This window comes from Paramisgurnus dabryanus, chromosome 16 (genome assembly GCF_030506205.2).
Source record: "Paramisgurnus dabryanus chromosome 16, PD_genome_1.1, whole genome shotgun sequence".
NCBI lineage: Eukaryota > Metazoa > Chordata > Actinopteri > Cypriniformes > Cobitidae > Paramisgurnus > Paramisgurnus dabryanus.
The window spans coordinates 15,421,375-15,436,562 of NC_133352.1; the positions used below are offsets into that span (position 1 = coordinate 15,421,375).

At 37.7% G+C, this 15,188-nt stretch overlaps 1 protein-coding gene across 2 annotated transcripts in view; it reads left to right on the forward strand.

Moving 5' to 3' along the window:
* Positions 1–13,729, forward strand: part of ppargc1b (peroxisome proliferator-activated receptor gamma, coactivator 1 beta) — a 53,781-nt gene extending 40,052 nt beyond the window's left edge. The window contains exons 5-13 of one of the 2 annotated variants that reach the window (XR_012335251.1): positions 738–1,644; positions 3,969–4,014; positions 4,398–4,462; positions 5,406–5,943; positions 6,222–6,297; positions 6,449–6,558; positions 6,644–6,774; positions 7,805–10,308; positions 10,371–13,729. Coding sequence is in view for 1 of the 2 variants with exons in the window: in XM_065266645.2 (XP_065122717.1) it covers positions 738–1,644; positions 3,969–4,014; positions 4,398–4,462; positions 5,406–5,943; positions 6,222–6,297; positions 6,449–6,558; positions 6,644–6,774; positions 7,805–7,896 (1,965 nt within the window). In the remaining variant the exon portion in view is untranslated. Of the gene's footprint in view, positions 1–737; positions 1,645–3,968; positions 4,015–4,397; positions 4,463–5,405; positions 5,944–6,221; positions 6,298–6,448; positions 6,559–6,643; positions 6,775–7,804 lie in introns of both variants that reach the window. The other variant, XM_065266645.2, reaches the window with a different exon arrangement.
* The last annotated feature ends 1,459 nt before the right edge of the window (positions 13,730–15,188 follow it).

A 15,188-nucleotide genomic window follows, 5' to 3' on the forward strand; every position in this document is an offset into this window, starting at 1 on the left:
CTAAATGCTACTGCAATGCATCTACTTAAATTTTACTGTAATTTTATTCTCTGATTCAAATTCCAATCATGCACAGACTTTCCTACTTAATTGTGTCATCATATTTTATCCATTTGTCAAGTCAAGTCTTGTTTCAAAGCAGCTTTACATAAAAAACAAAAAAACGTAACTTAAATTTTTTAATATTTAGTATGATATAATATAGTATAGTATAGTAATAAACAATACACTTCATTATACAAGGTTTTAATACACCACTGATAATATTGTTATGTGTATTGTATTGCACTTATGTCAAGAGATATTTCTTGAATGTACACAATGCACCTTTAACAAAATATTAGTGCTGGGAAAAGATTAATCGCGATTAATCGCATTCCAAATAAAAGTGATTTTGTATAACATTCATGTATGTATTTAAGAAACATTTACATGTGTATATATATTTAGGTATACTGTATTTTATATATTCTATATTATAGACATTAAAAAAATTATATATAAATTAAAAAATCTGAAATGACTATATGTATGTGTGTGTGGTTAAATATGCACAATAATTACACTCAGTACACACATATTATGCAAAAAAAATCACTTTTATTTTGAATGAAATTAATCGCGATTCATCTTTTCCCAGCACTACAAAATATACAAAATGCTAAGCTAACTGGGTAACAGTGGCAAAAAAGCATTGTATTTCATATCAAACTAAATGTAATTGTTTCCTTTTACAGAAGGACAAGACAAGCACACAAGACCGTAGGCTGCGACCAGTGAGACCCGCCGGGCGTCTTTGCACTGAACTCCATCGCCACCTCACCACCGCACAGGAAGCGGAGGACACGCCTTCCGCAGACGAAGAGGAGGAAGAAGAAGAGGACAGTGACTCTGAAGAGGAAGAGTCATCCAGCAGCGAGGGCGAGAGCACGGTGTGCGTCGAGCCACCAAAGCCCCAGTTCACCTCAGAAAAAGAACTGCATTCTGTAGTCGAGCTCATCAAATACATGCACACATACTGCGTGCCAACACGCAAGCAGGCCGGCTGGGATCGCAAAGAGCGCGAGGCGCAGGCACGTAAGGCCAAATCCGAAAACTCTCACGTTTCCCACAGCCTTCCTCAGAACTCTCACAAGCCCACCCCCCAAAATTGCAATAGCAGCGCGTCCAGGCCACGCGTTCCCTTCACTCGCCGCAGGGAAATCAAAGCCCACTCCCTGCTCAAGGAACTACTGGAGGCCGTCAGCTCATTTGACGTAAGCAAGCCTTACAGAATGCACAGCCCTCCTTACAGCCACGGCAGAGGGGACGTGGCACAGCCCGATCGTGAGGTTATTTCCCCCTCCGCACGCCAGGCTAAAGCCGAACCTAGAGACTGTGAGAGCTCGCAAAAGGCCGCAAAGCGTCCCAAGAGCCCCGAGCCCGAGGAGGGCTCCTTCTCGGTCAGGCGCTCTCGCCGGCTTGCTTCTTTTCCCAGCAGGTTCGCTAAGAGGGTCCGCGTGAGCTGCGACCGGTCAGAACGAAGTAGTGGGCATTTCGGTGAAGAGGAGAATGCGGTCAAACATCCTCCCATAGACGCTTCTGACAGCCAGAAGATCAACATCCTCAAAAGTCCTGACACTCATAACCCTTGCTGCAGTGACGGTAAGACTTATAATAAGAATGAAGACATGTGAAGTGTTTTTTAAATACAATTTTTTTGTTGTAAATAGCAGATGTTAAGTATATAGTAGTATATTTAGTATACATATCAAAACATTCTTAAATCGAGATATATTTACTTGGTAAGCAAATTGGCCTAATATATTAAGTCTTGTTAATTGAAATAAATGATGAAAATCAAAAGGTTTATACTTTAAACAAGTAAAAACCTTAACCTCTTAAATTTCATAATATATTTTAGTAAACAAGACTTACTTAAAATCTTAAGCCACTTTGCTTATCAGGTTAATGTATGTCAATTTTAAGAATTCTTAAATATTTTTACTGGAAAACAAGACAAAAATACTAAGGAAGACATTAGGTACAACTGAATAACATCTGCTGTTTAACTATTTATCTGCATCCACAAAATCCCTCCATTTCTTCCATAAATATACTCCTTTTTTAGTTATATGGTAAGTTTGCAGATTTCATCTAGTTTATGTCAGATACAACCCCTCTCCAATCTTTTATTGCAGATGAAATAGGTTAAAGCCATCTGCGTGTAATAGCCCTCTTTGCCGCTATCAATACTATTCTCCATAAATAAACAATATTAGTTTCTTGAAGGTCTGAAATTCCAAGATATAATACATTGAATTGAAATAGAATATTGATTTTTAATACTGTCCCCAAAGTTGTATTTATGTTCTTCCAGTATATATTTATAACTGGACAAAATACAAACATTTTTAATACTACCAAAGTAAATCAGAACATAAAAAATGAATCAATCAAACCCAAAAAATGATATCAGTTTAAGAACGTGTGAATACATAAATTCACACTGTACAAAATGATTTGTTGGTTCAGCTTTTTTAGCTCATTCAACTTAAAAATAGTTAACTCAAATTGTGTCAACTAATATTTTTTAATTTTAATTAACTTAAAATTTAAATGCAACCAGGTAACTAACTTTTTTAAGTTCAACCAAATTTTTTACAGTGCATGGGTGACATTTTCCTTTTTTATTGTTATTACACAGCACTCTAAAATGCTTGATTCTGATTGACAGTCAGGACATTGCAAGTTATGTTATTCTGTGATAACAACCTCCTGAAACTAATAACACAACCCGGATCCTGTAAATCGTTTAAAAGTTTAAAGGAAAACCGTTTTTCAATATTTTACTATGTTTTTACCTCAACTTAGACAAATTAATACATCCCTATCTTTTTTCAATGCGTGCAGTTAATCTTTGTACAGCTTGTCGTGAATGTGTTAGCATTTAGCCTAGCCCCATTCATTCCTTAGGATCCAAACAGGGATGAATTTAGAAGCCACCAAACACTTCCATGTTTTCCCTATTTAAAGTAAGTATGGTGGCACAAAATAAAACGTGGGATTTCTTAAGTGGATAAAAAATGAGAACTATATTGTATGGCAGAAGAGCACTTAGTTTGCAGCACTTTGACCTCGGTGCGCAGTAACATCATCACCCCTGACTCCTTCCCCTTCTCGCTCAAACTTCAGTCAATATTACTGCGCCCGAGGCCGAAGTGCCGCTATCTAAGTGCATACACTATAGTTCTCATTTTTTATCTGCTTAAAAAATCGGCATGTTTTATTTTGTGCCACCATACTAATTCGTGTCTTTAAATAGAGAAAACATGGAAGTGTTTGGTGGCTTCTAAATTCATCCCTGTTTGGATCCTAAGGAATGAATGGGGCTAGGCTAAATGCTAACACATTCATGACGCGCTGTACAAAGATGAAGTGCACGCACTGAAAAAAGATAGCTATGTATTAATTCGTCTAAGCTGAGGTAAGAACATAGTAAAATATTGAAAACCAGTGGTGTTTTCCTTTAATATTACACACAAATTAAATATAAATATGTCTTTTAATAACATATATATGACATTATATAAAAATTATTAAACCAAATAGCGTGTTCGTGACATTTGAACGTCTTGTCTTAAAGTAAGAAAATAAACGTGTTTTCCTCGCGGAAGGTCTGCATTTGTTAAAAATGAGCAAATCAAATATTTCAAATCAATAATGAATGTTTCTTACCTTACGAGTAAATAGCCGTGTAATAAGTGAGATAATTTACAGGCAGACAGTTGTTAACACAAAATAATGATCACACCATCGAGGCTTATTTCTGCGATAACATCCTGCTTGCCTTTGCATTATCTCTTACTTGACCCATTCACAACCTTTAAATGGGTTCCTCAAAGAACATTGTCTTCTCTAGTAACCTGTAATGTAGCTTTGAGAACATAATAGTGTTAAGATCTTTGACAATGCTGTTCCTTTCGCAGAGAAACGCGCCTGCCTCTGTCTGCCGCTGGCTTCCAAATCCAACGGGTATGTGTGTTCCTTTCACATCTTATCTTTTCTCGAACCCTGGACCACATCCAGGGCAAATGTTTAAGACCACCGTTGGACTCTGTCCATCTTTTAAATTGCCTCTGGAGTCTTGTAGTCACTGTTTCTCATACGTCCCCAAACACTTTGTCTCACACAATAACACTATTCTATAAAAATCCCTGAGGTTATTTTGCCAATTACAATTATGCAGATTTATAGCTCAGATTTACTGTAAAGTTAAGCAACCGTGATTGGTCTAACCCTGTGCAGAACCCTTATAAGCAGTCAGTTTTATTCATGCTTTCTCTCTCTCTCTCCTAATGTCATGTTATACCATGTAAACGTGTTATATATTTTCAATCTCTTTCTTTTCTGATCAGAGACACGCAGTATGCCACCAAGTCCTTTGAGCAGACTCTCTGCATGGAGCTGTGCGGCACAGCAGGTAACATTACGCACTCAGTCAGTGGGATTTTTATAAACGTGCCATGCTTGGCATTGCGTGAGTTATTACCAGTTTTTCACCTCGTGTTTTCACACATGCTAGTAGCTCGCCAAGCATTTGCATTGGCTTTGAGCTAACGCTAAGTGAATGGCTAAGGCTTTTGTTTTTGGCATTTACACAGAACATAATGGGAAGAAATATGATATGGGAGAAGAATATTGTACTATATTTAAACATTTTCTGGATGTGAGTGATTATTCGTCAAACAAAAGTCTCTGCCGTGATGCTGGGCTGTTGCTAGGGTTCTCTGGGTGGTTGTTAGGGGGGAGATGACAAAAGAGCCCATCGGTGATTAATGTGATGGCATATAAGTCAAGAGATAATATTTATGTTTAATACTGAGCTTGTTCAACATAGTCATGCTTTGTTATTATATAAATTACACATATAAACAGTATTATGCAAACATTTTACAGTAGGCAACCACCAGATTTGTTTAACAAACTATTAATGGGAATCCATATTTGTCTTTGCTCTCTTTATTAAAGGGATAGTTCACCCAAAAATTAAAATTCTGTCATCATTTTCTCACTTATGTTGTTACAATCCCACATACATTTCTTTGTTCTCATTTATTTTTTCCATTCACTTCCATTGTAGGAAAAAATAATACTATGGAAGTGAATGGGGCTTATGATTGGTTTGTTACAAACATTTCTGAAAATGTCTTTCTTTGTGGTCATCAGACATTTATACAGGTTTTACAACATGTCTGTTTTTGCAAGAACTGTCCCTTTAAGAAAATACAGCAAATATGTACACAAATACAAAAAAATCCCCACAATTTTTCAGGCAGTATTTTCATATATTTGTTACTCTGTTCCATTTGGCTGTTATGCGCTGCTGTGTGTCATTGTGATTAATAAACATGTTTGTTTTCCAGGCCTCACTCCCCCCACCACACCCCCTCATAAACCAGTGGAGGACGAGCTCTTTAAACCAGACGGCAAGGCTGAGATCACCACCAAGAGCTCGTGCCTGGCACGGGCGCACATACGCAAGCTCCCAGAGCAGACAGAACTGTACGCCCAGCTGCGCCGGATGGACCAGACCGGTGATGCAGAATGTAAGGGCGGCACGCAGCGGGCGTACGGGGACCACGACTACTGCCTACTGGGACTGGGGGAGAGTCGCAAGAGAACAGCGGCAGTGCTCGGCACCATCGCACCCCGCCGAAAGATACAAGAGAGCAACGGGGTGATGGAGGGACAGGGGGAGAAGCTCGTAAATAAAATGAACGAATACCAGCAGAGGACTGAGGCAGAGGAAGAGCTGCAGGAGAACCAGACCGCAGCATTACCGACACTCAGTCCGGAGCAGACCAGCGAACCCACTCCGGCCTGTTCACCCACCCAAGAGTTGGATGCACAATCCCCGGTGTCCTGCTCGCCCCCCTCCCCCGGCTGCAAAATTTCCTTCAGGTATTGACTTTGCAGTGCTCAGTACACGCCCTAGTTCATTAGCAGCTCCACTGCATTTTTAGGGCTGTACCATTTTTTTTTTTTTTTTATTGTTCTTGTGCACTTATACAGTCACTTTCTAGAAAGTCTCAAAAGACAAAACAGTGGACAATGGAAGATAAGTGCAAATGTGAATGTGCAGACACATTTTTGTTTAATTTTTTATTATCTTTTGTTTAATATCTGATCATTTAATATTTTATTTTAACATTTGTTCAATACATTTTTGCCTCTTTCAGCAGTGGGAGCTCTGAGACATGCCATGAAACATCGGATAAAAGAAGCAAGATAAAGTGTGGACAAGAGAATGATGTGGTAGGACATCTCAGATTTATTTGTTAGCGTTTTTTTAGTTAGCAAGCAGCGCTAACCTGCCACAAGTGCATTTCAAGGCTCGTTCATTTCACATAAGTGCAGTTGGGATCGTGCCGCCTGACGTATTTATTCTGTTTAACTGCCTTTCCAGAACAAGTGCCAAGTGATCTACATTCACAACCTTCCGAGCAGCGTCACTCAGTCCATGCTGCGTAAGCGCTTCGAGGCCCTTGGTCACCCAGAAGTGGTCATCAAAGACGAGTGGGTTCACTTTCTGACATTATGACTTCAGCAGTGGCCGGGAGGGCGGAGTATTGATCGTCTGTGTGTTTGTGTGCCCGCGCAGGGAGCGTTGTGGAGTTATCACACTGCGGCCCTCTCAGAACGGCCCGACTCAACGGCACAGGTGGGACTCGGTCAGTCCGGGCGGAGGGAACGGCAGCCGGCGATTCGGCAGGAAGCGTTACATAGATCTGGGTAAGACTCTCTTCTAGCAGACTTCGGTGAAGATCTGGCCCAAAGTGCGGTCTGATTCTTCTCCAGCACCCTTTTCTTTGTTCTGTCTGCACCAGACGTCTGGTGCCCTGGCGAGTTAGAGAAAAGCTATTGAATAAACTAATTTCACTTCATTTGCATTTAAATAGGAAAATAGACTTTGTGGAGTTTTGCTTGAGCTACTCAAAAAGTTTTTGGTGTGCTATTGCACTGTCGAAAGATTAAGCAATTTGTAAAGTCCAGATAATAGTAATGAAGAAACTTGATTTGTTTATTTTTCAAACAGACCCATTATCTAACCCAACATACTGACTCAGGATACATTTCAAATATTAGACTAGTAGTTGGCCTACAAGTAACTGAATAATGCACAGTCAGCTGGACATTATTGCAGAATAAACCCTGACAGGCGGTTCAGGACCTCTGAAGGGGGTTGTTTTGCGATAATGATCTGCTGACTTTACATTTTCCAACTTATTACATGGAGGCTTACCAAATTAGTGAATAAGTGGATGTGAAATATTGACCTGAGCAAGTGTGAAGCGATACAAGATACGTGAATGTTGCAGCATACTGGGAAAGAGTCAAAGTTTGCATCCAATATGGTTGGCCAATCAGAATCAAGGATTCCAGAAATACACATAATATATGTTTTGTAAAGGCCAATTGCATAAAAAAAGCATTTTTAAGTACACACTTAAACACACTTATAAACACATTATAAATGTTCGAAAAGTATTGTTGAAAGTTGTATTGCTTAAAAAAAGAGACAGCTGCTTTCCTGTGAGTGGGCGTGGTTTCAGCACAGACAGCGGACACGCCCCCAGAGTTTCAGAGCTTGTTTTTCCAAGATTAATTTTTTTAAATCATTCAAATTTGTCTGGGTGGTTAACAGCAAATTTTCCTGCGGTGTGACAAACTGAGAACACATTTAATCAGACTTTAAATAGCCCAGTTACTAATGCACATTTAATGAGTGAATTCTGCTATTGTTGTGTTTTTTACTCTTTAGATGAGGCAGGTCCAGGACCAGTAAAGAGCAAGTATGATGCATTGGACTTTGACGCTCTACTAAAGGAAGCGCAAAGAAGCCTGCATCGCTGACACGCCTTAGCACACCTCCAGCGTCCCCGCCCTGTCCGAGACTCGACTCAGAACCTCAACCAAGGCACCTCTTCATGTTTACATTTGAATAAAAAAAATGGACCTTGTAACCGAGGATCGGAGGACACTGGGGCAGGACGACACAACAAACACAAACAGCTTTGAAAACACGGACACAAGTGCTGCTTCTCGCACGCGTCTGTGACCCGGACGTCATCCGTGACATCGCGAGCGGCTCAGGCTCAGTAGCAAACCGCACTTATTTCCGTTGGTTGTCGTGGCGTGTGTGTGCTTTTCTAATTTTGTTTTTACCCCTTTGTCACTCTTCATAGACCTGCAAGGTGCTTTTATCATTTTGTCGTATAAATACAATATATAAATAATAACTGCTACTTGTATTAGCGAAACTTTGTGGATGTTCAACTCCGTGTGTGTGTGTGTGCGTGTGTTACGATGAAAAGTGGATTAAAAGCAGATTAAAAAAAACGACACAAAAAATCCTTACAAGGTAGAGTTTACAAATCAAAAGGAAAAGAAAAAATAGTCTTTTTGTAATTTTAGTGCTTCCTTGATTTCATCTATGCACTCAAACGAGGTAGTGTTTCTTTTATCCGGTGTCTGACCTCCTCTGGTTTAAAAGGGGCTTTTGCTGCTGGCCGCCAGAGACATCCGAGCCAATAATCTTTATTCCAAACCAACCTGATCCCCAAAGGTGAAGTGTGTCATTTTTTACAATCGTAAATACGTTCGCTTATCCTCATAGAGTATTTAAAGATGATTCTAAGCAGGCAAATCCCCCAAAAACTAAACACTGCCTGCGTCCCAGATCACATATTATACATCCCAAACAGTATTCAAAATTAGAATTATAGGTGTACTGTGTAACTTTTAGAAGGATCTCTTAACAGAAATGCAATATAATCTACATTCTATGTTATCAGCAGTACATAATGAACTGCATTATTTTTATTATTATTTTTACACTAGAATGAGACGTTTTTCTCTACATACACCGCAGGTCCCCTTACATGATATTTCTACAGTAGCCCTAAATGGACAAACTGCTCTACAGAGCGCATTTTGTCACTACGTTGTCTCATACGATTATGTGTTTGTCCTGTTGTGGCTACCGTAGGTTTCCTATGTGTTTCAAAAGTGAGGGATGAGCTATGAAGTGGGCTATTGGTTCCAATTCACAATCTCACCACTAGATGTTACTAAAAATCTACACAGTGGACCTTTAATCGTAGTATGTTAAGTATCTATAAAGTTCCTGGATGGTCTTCTGTTTTTGATGAAAAAGCATCTGTGCACACTCATACCGTTCATATAGCTCATTACGAGGGTTCGGAGCCGATGGTGTAGTGGGCAGTGCTCCGACATATGGTGCAAATGCACTTCCGGCGACCCGAGATCGAATCCCGGCTCAAGGTCCTTTGCTGATCCCATACCCCTCTCTTAACCCTCTACTTTTCTGCCGTCTATCAAAAACTACTTTCTATCAATAAAAAGGCAAAAATGGCCAAAAAATAAATAAAAATAAAAAACTCATTACGAGGGGCTGGAGTTTAGTTGCGCTACACAGAATTAACAAATTAAATAGATGATGCATCACTGAATCTATAAATTAAACTATATGGTAAACATAACATGACAAATAATGAATAATAATTGCAAAGATGAGTTGTATTTTGATCACAGCGTCGTCCATGCAACAGTCGTCACTTCCGCTTCGTGTTAACTCTTTCCCTGCCAATGACAAGTTTTACGACAATCCATATTTCTGCTGTTATCCATTAGATGGCGCTCTTACCCAGCTTATAAAACACTGAAGCATCCACTGATCCAAAAACAGTAAAGAACACTTTTGAAGAAACCTTCCCATATTTGAGATCAAAAGAGAACAAATGAAGATAGGATGAAACGTTTTTTTTTTGTTTTGTTTTGTTTTTTCTTTTTAAAGCAGAGGGTCTGTTTTATCATTTGATTTATTGTATGTTTATATAATTTAAAAAGAAGAGTTTCTTCAAAAATACCACATTTTGAGCAAAAAGCTGAAATAATTGCATTTTTGTAAATGACTTTTGTTTAAAAGAGACATTTCACAAGACTTTTTAAAGATGTCAAATAAATCTTTGGTGTCCCCAGAGTGACGTTCTAGCTCAAATTATCATATAAATAATTTACTATAGCATGTTAACATTGCCACTTTGGAGCAAAAATGTGCCGTTTTTGGGTGTGACCTTTTAAATGCAAATGATCTGAACGTTGCACTAAATGGCAGTGCCGTGGTTGGATAGTGCAGATTAAGGGTCGGTATTATCCTCTTCTGACATCACAAGGGGAGCCAAATTTCAATGATTTATTTTTCACATGCTTGCAGAGAATGGTTTACCAAAACTAAGTTACTGGGTTGTTCTTTTTCACATTTGCATGATATGTCACCTTTAAAAAAAAGATCAAAACATACACAGAGTTTAAGCTGTTGTTGAATTGTTTTGCTTCAGTTTTTTACAAATTGGGTAAGAGCGCCGTCTAGTGGATAATAGCAGAATAAAAGATTACCATAAAAACTCATCATGGAAGCATCATTGGCAGGGAAATGTTTTCTCTTTATTGACGAGACACCGCAGTACTGTCTCTTAAAAATATGAAGAAATTTGCTTAACCAATGATGTGTGTTTGGGGATGGAACTATCTGTTTTTGTCTAAACAATAAAAAGTTTAGTTTCATGAAAAGTAATTTAATTTGACCTTTTATTGCACTTCTGTTTGGTAATGCAGTAATGACACACTTCACCTTTAACGATTTTACTTGCGTTTCCAGTCCTTTAACAACCCTCTAACAATTAATTAAGTACCAATCTCACGAAAATAGTCATGCTGTTTTCTTTCCTAATGTTTAATGGAATGCAATGTACCGTCACAAATGCGATTGTAGCGCCTGTTGCGTCCATCCTATCGGTGTTCATTTGAAAACGCAGTTTAATGTTAAGATTCTCCCAGCAGCTTAGCCCAGGGACATCCAGAAGAAGAAAAGTCTAATGGCTCTCGTTCTTCTGGATGTTCACCCAGTGAAGTTCACCTGCCGGCAGTTCTTGAGAGAAGGGTGGCGGTAAACTTGGAGGAAGATCTTTATCCAGAGCTCAATCTCAATAGAGATACGATCGTATCTCTGCTTTGTTTACATGTCACTCTCTCATATTTCTCTCGAAGCTCAAATACTCACTTTTATAACGAAGATCTGCGGGTTTTTCTAGCTCTTACTTAGTGGCTAATTCTATATTTGTCCTCTATGTCTGTTTTCTGAAGTCTAAACGTGTACCTGTGTATAACCTCGTGCGTCGTCCGTGTCTTTTACCGGGTTTAGGAACAGGTTTGATATGCTGGGAGTTGAAGTCTGTTCTCTCCCACTTGTCACTTTTATTCTGCGGGGTTCAATCCGAACCCTGTTGTTATGGTATAGTTGTGCGCGCGTGTGTGTGTATGAGTGTGTGCTGACATAGAGAGGATTGTCTGCCTCTTTACTCTCGCATTATCCCTGCCTCTCCCTTTATCCAGTCGCCTCCTTCGAAAAACAACACCCCAAACCTGAATGTTTACATGATCGAATTGTCTTTTCACTTTACTAGAGCGCACACAAACTACTGAAGCCTTATTCAGTGTTAAAGTGCCGTATTAGGAAGTCCCTCGTACGGTACTAAGAAGTTCATCCGAATATTACAGTCGCTTTATTTGACCAATTCGAATCCTGGGAATTCCTGGGAATGCCCAATGAGATCCTGGGAAAAACTAAACTGAATGAGTGTGCTGCTTAGTATGTGTATACTACTAAACAAGTGAGAGATTGTGCTGGTTTACATGAATAAATATATACATATATCTATAAGAGAGATATATAATGTGTATATAGCACTGTGTCTTGTGTAAACATGAGATATATGGTCATGTGCTGTAACTTGTGGTTTAAAGGGTTGTTATTATGTTTGTAAGAGCAGAGTTTAATGCAGCGATAAGCAATACAGGGAAATCCAGAAGGGAAAATTCATTGATATGGCTTCATAAGTCGATTACAGTTGTATAAAGTATCCCTTTAGAAATGATTTTTTTAACAATTTTAATATGTTTGTTTTATTTTGATTTTTTATGCAATTGAGATGCAATACCGCTTATCTAAGAGAGCCTTTCTCTCACAAAAGAAAGGATTTATTGATGAGATTGGTTGGGTATCAGGGGAATTTACGAAAAGAGATCATGTACTGCATGTCGTAGATTGTGGTGGAAATACGATGAAATGGGAAAAAAAATCATTGATGTTTAGGATCACTAGCCAAGAAGGACTTTTTCTATGAGGAAAAAAATTCCCAGATAGCCCAGTCTCACACAAGGAGAGCCTTAAACTTTAGTGGGGAAAAAAGCTACCAGTCTGATCTCCTTTACAATCCAATGTGTTTTTCGATACAGCCATATTATAAAAGGTATATACATATATATGATTATATATATATACACATACATATATATATATTTGTGTGTTTGTGTAGATAAATATATAGATATAATTTGTTATAGATCATTTTATTCAGTGTTTCAAAACACTTCAATACATTTCAACTTACACTGTCGATCTAGAATGTACAGGTGATCCAAATAAAATATATATAGATATATATTGAAAAAACACCTTCCAAAGGGAACCTTTTTAAAATGCAATACATTTTTTTTATTTCCAGTCATTTCAGTGATCGCTAGACAAGTTGACCAAAAAATACATTTGATGTTCGGCTACAGGAGAAATGTGGTATCACATCAAATCCATTTTACGAATGTCATGATCGTTTGGCCAGGCCCTTAAATGTATGCGTGTGTGTGTGTGCTTGTGTGTTGCATTTCTTTATATTTCATACATCAAGTCCATTTTAATTCACTACATCTATCATCATACACATTTGTTGTTCACACACTAAAAAAAGATTTGTTTGTTAAACAAATAAAGTTAATTCAACTTAAAAATATCACTTAACTCTGAAAAGTTGTGTCGACTAACATTTTAAAGTTGAATTAACTCAAAATTTTAAGGCAACCAGGTAACTTACGTTTTTAAGTTGAACCAACTTAGTTGTCGAGAATATGCCCTCTGAATCAGCAATTATATTGGGGAAAATAACATTGTCTGTGCTATACCTTAAATTGTGTTTATTAAGAAGTGGATGTAGAATTGGGTGCCAGAGCATTAGTTAATGATGTCATTACATCCATGTCATATTTTATTGCTGCTTCAAGATCTTGTCTTTAGTCGAAACAAAATCTGAGTAAAAGGGCATGTGTTTCTTTGCTCATTGTCTTTTTTATTATTTACATCTAATGACTATCAAATTCACTATGATTTTTCTTTTTTAACCTAGTTTTTGGTAAATACTGTTAGTAAGATTTTATATTTTTACATTTGTTTTTATTTGTTTTGAGTTTTTTATTTATATGCCACTTAGTTTGGATGTCTTTTAAATGGTGTTGGTTTATCTTTTTTTTTTTGGTATTGTGTGATTTCATGTCTTGAGAATGTGGAGACGAATGCATTTCAGTATTTTTAAATTGTTAAAATCTAGTTTCCTAGATCAAAGTATCTATTTAGTGGAAATTATTTGATGTCATAAATTATATTTTAATTCATGTAAATAGCGGAAAAAGCAAATGATGGCTTCCTTTTAAACTGAACACATTTCTCTTCCGAGATTGTTTACATTATTAAACTGTAGAAACTGATCCTCATATACTGTAAAAAGTGCATATATTCATTGTTTTGCCTCAGAAAAATAAAATCCATAATGAATATCTTTTGTAATCTGAGTTGCTATGTATATTCATGTCAGAAGATGCACAATGCCACAGAAATATGTCTGTTGTGACACGGCCTGTTACTACGCTGTATGCTGACTATCAAATCCAAGCATCTTAAAGGGGACATATCATGAAAATGTTTCATGTTTAAAGGAATATTCCATTTTCTTAAAAGAAAAATCCAGATAATTTACTCACCACCATGTCATCCAAAATGTTGATGTCTTTCTTTGTTCAGTCGAGAAGAAATTATGTTTTTTGAGAGGATTTCTTATTTTAATGGACTTTAATAGAGCCCAACATTTAATACTTAACTCAACACTTAAGAGTTTTTTTCAACGGAGTTTCAAAGGTCTATAAACGATCCCAAACGAGGCATAAGGGTCTTATCTAGCGAAACGATTGTCATTTTTGACAAGAAAAATAACAAATATACACTTTTAAAGCACAACTTCTCGTCTAGATCCGATCCAGCGCGACCTAACGTAAATGCGTAGTGACGTAGGGAGGTCACGTGTTACATATATAAAACGCACATTTGCGGACCATTTTAAACAATAAACTGACACAAAGACATTAATTAGTATCAGTTGACATACAACATCGTAGGAACGGTCCTCTTTCAAGACGCTTGTAAACACTGGGGCGGAGTTTCGCTTTCGTCCTCTGTGACCTCTTGACGTCATGACGTATTGCGTGGGGTCACGCTGGCGCATCACGACTGGATCTACATGATGAGAAGTTGTGGTTTAAAAGTGTATATTTGTTATTTTTATTGTCAAAAATGACAATCGTTTTGCTAGATAAGACCCTTATGCCTCGTTTGGGATCGTTTATAGTCCTTTGAAACTCCGTTGAAAAAACCTGTTAAGTGTTGAGTTAAGTATTAAATGTTGGGCTCTATTAAAGTCCATAAAATTAAGAAATTCTGCAATGTTTTCCTCAAAAAACATAATTTCTTCTCGACTGAACAAAGAAAGACATCAACATTTTGGATGACATGGTGGTGAGTAAATTATCTGGATTTTTCTTTTAAGAAAATTGACCAATCCTTAAGTGCTATAATTGGGTCCCCAGTGCGTCTATCAACCTAAAAAATATGGAAAAGATCAACCCAGTAACTCTGGTAAACCTATCTGAAAGCAAGTGAAAAAAGTTAACAATTAACATTTGGCTCCCCTTGTGATGTCAGAAGGGGATAATACCACTCCTTAATCTGCACTATCCAACCACAGCACTGCCATTTAGTGCAGAGATCAACTCGTTTGCATTTTAAAGGACACACCCAAAAGAGCACATTTTTGCTCATACCTACAAAGTGTCAATTTTAACATCCTATAATAAATTATTTATATGATATTTTGAGCGAAAACTTCACATATGTTCTCTGGGGACTTAAAAAATCATCTTAAAAAAGTCTTGTAAAATGTCCCCTTTAAAACAAATGCTTTGCA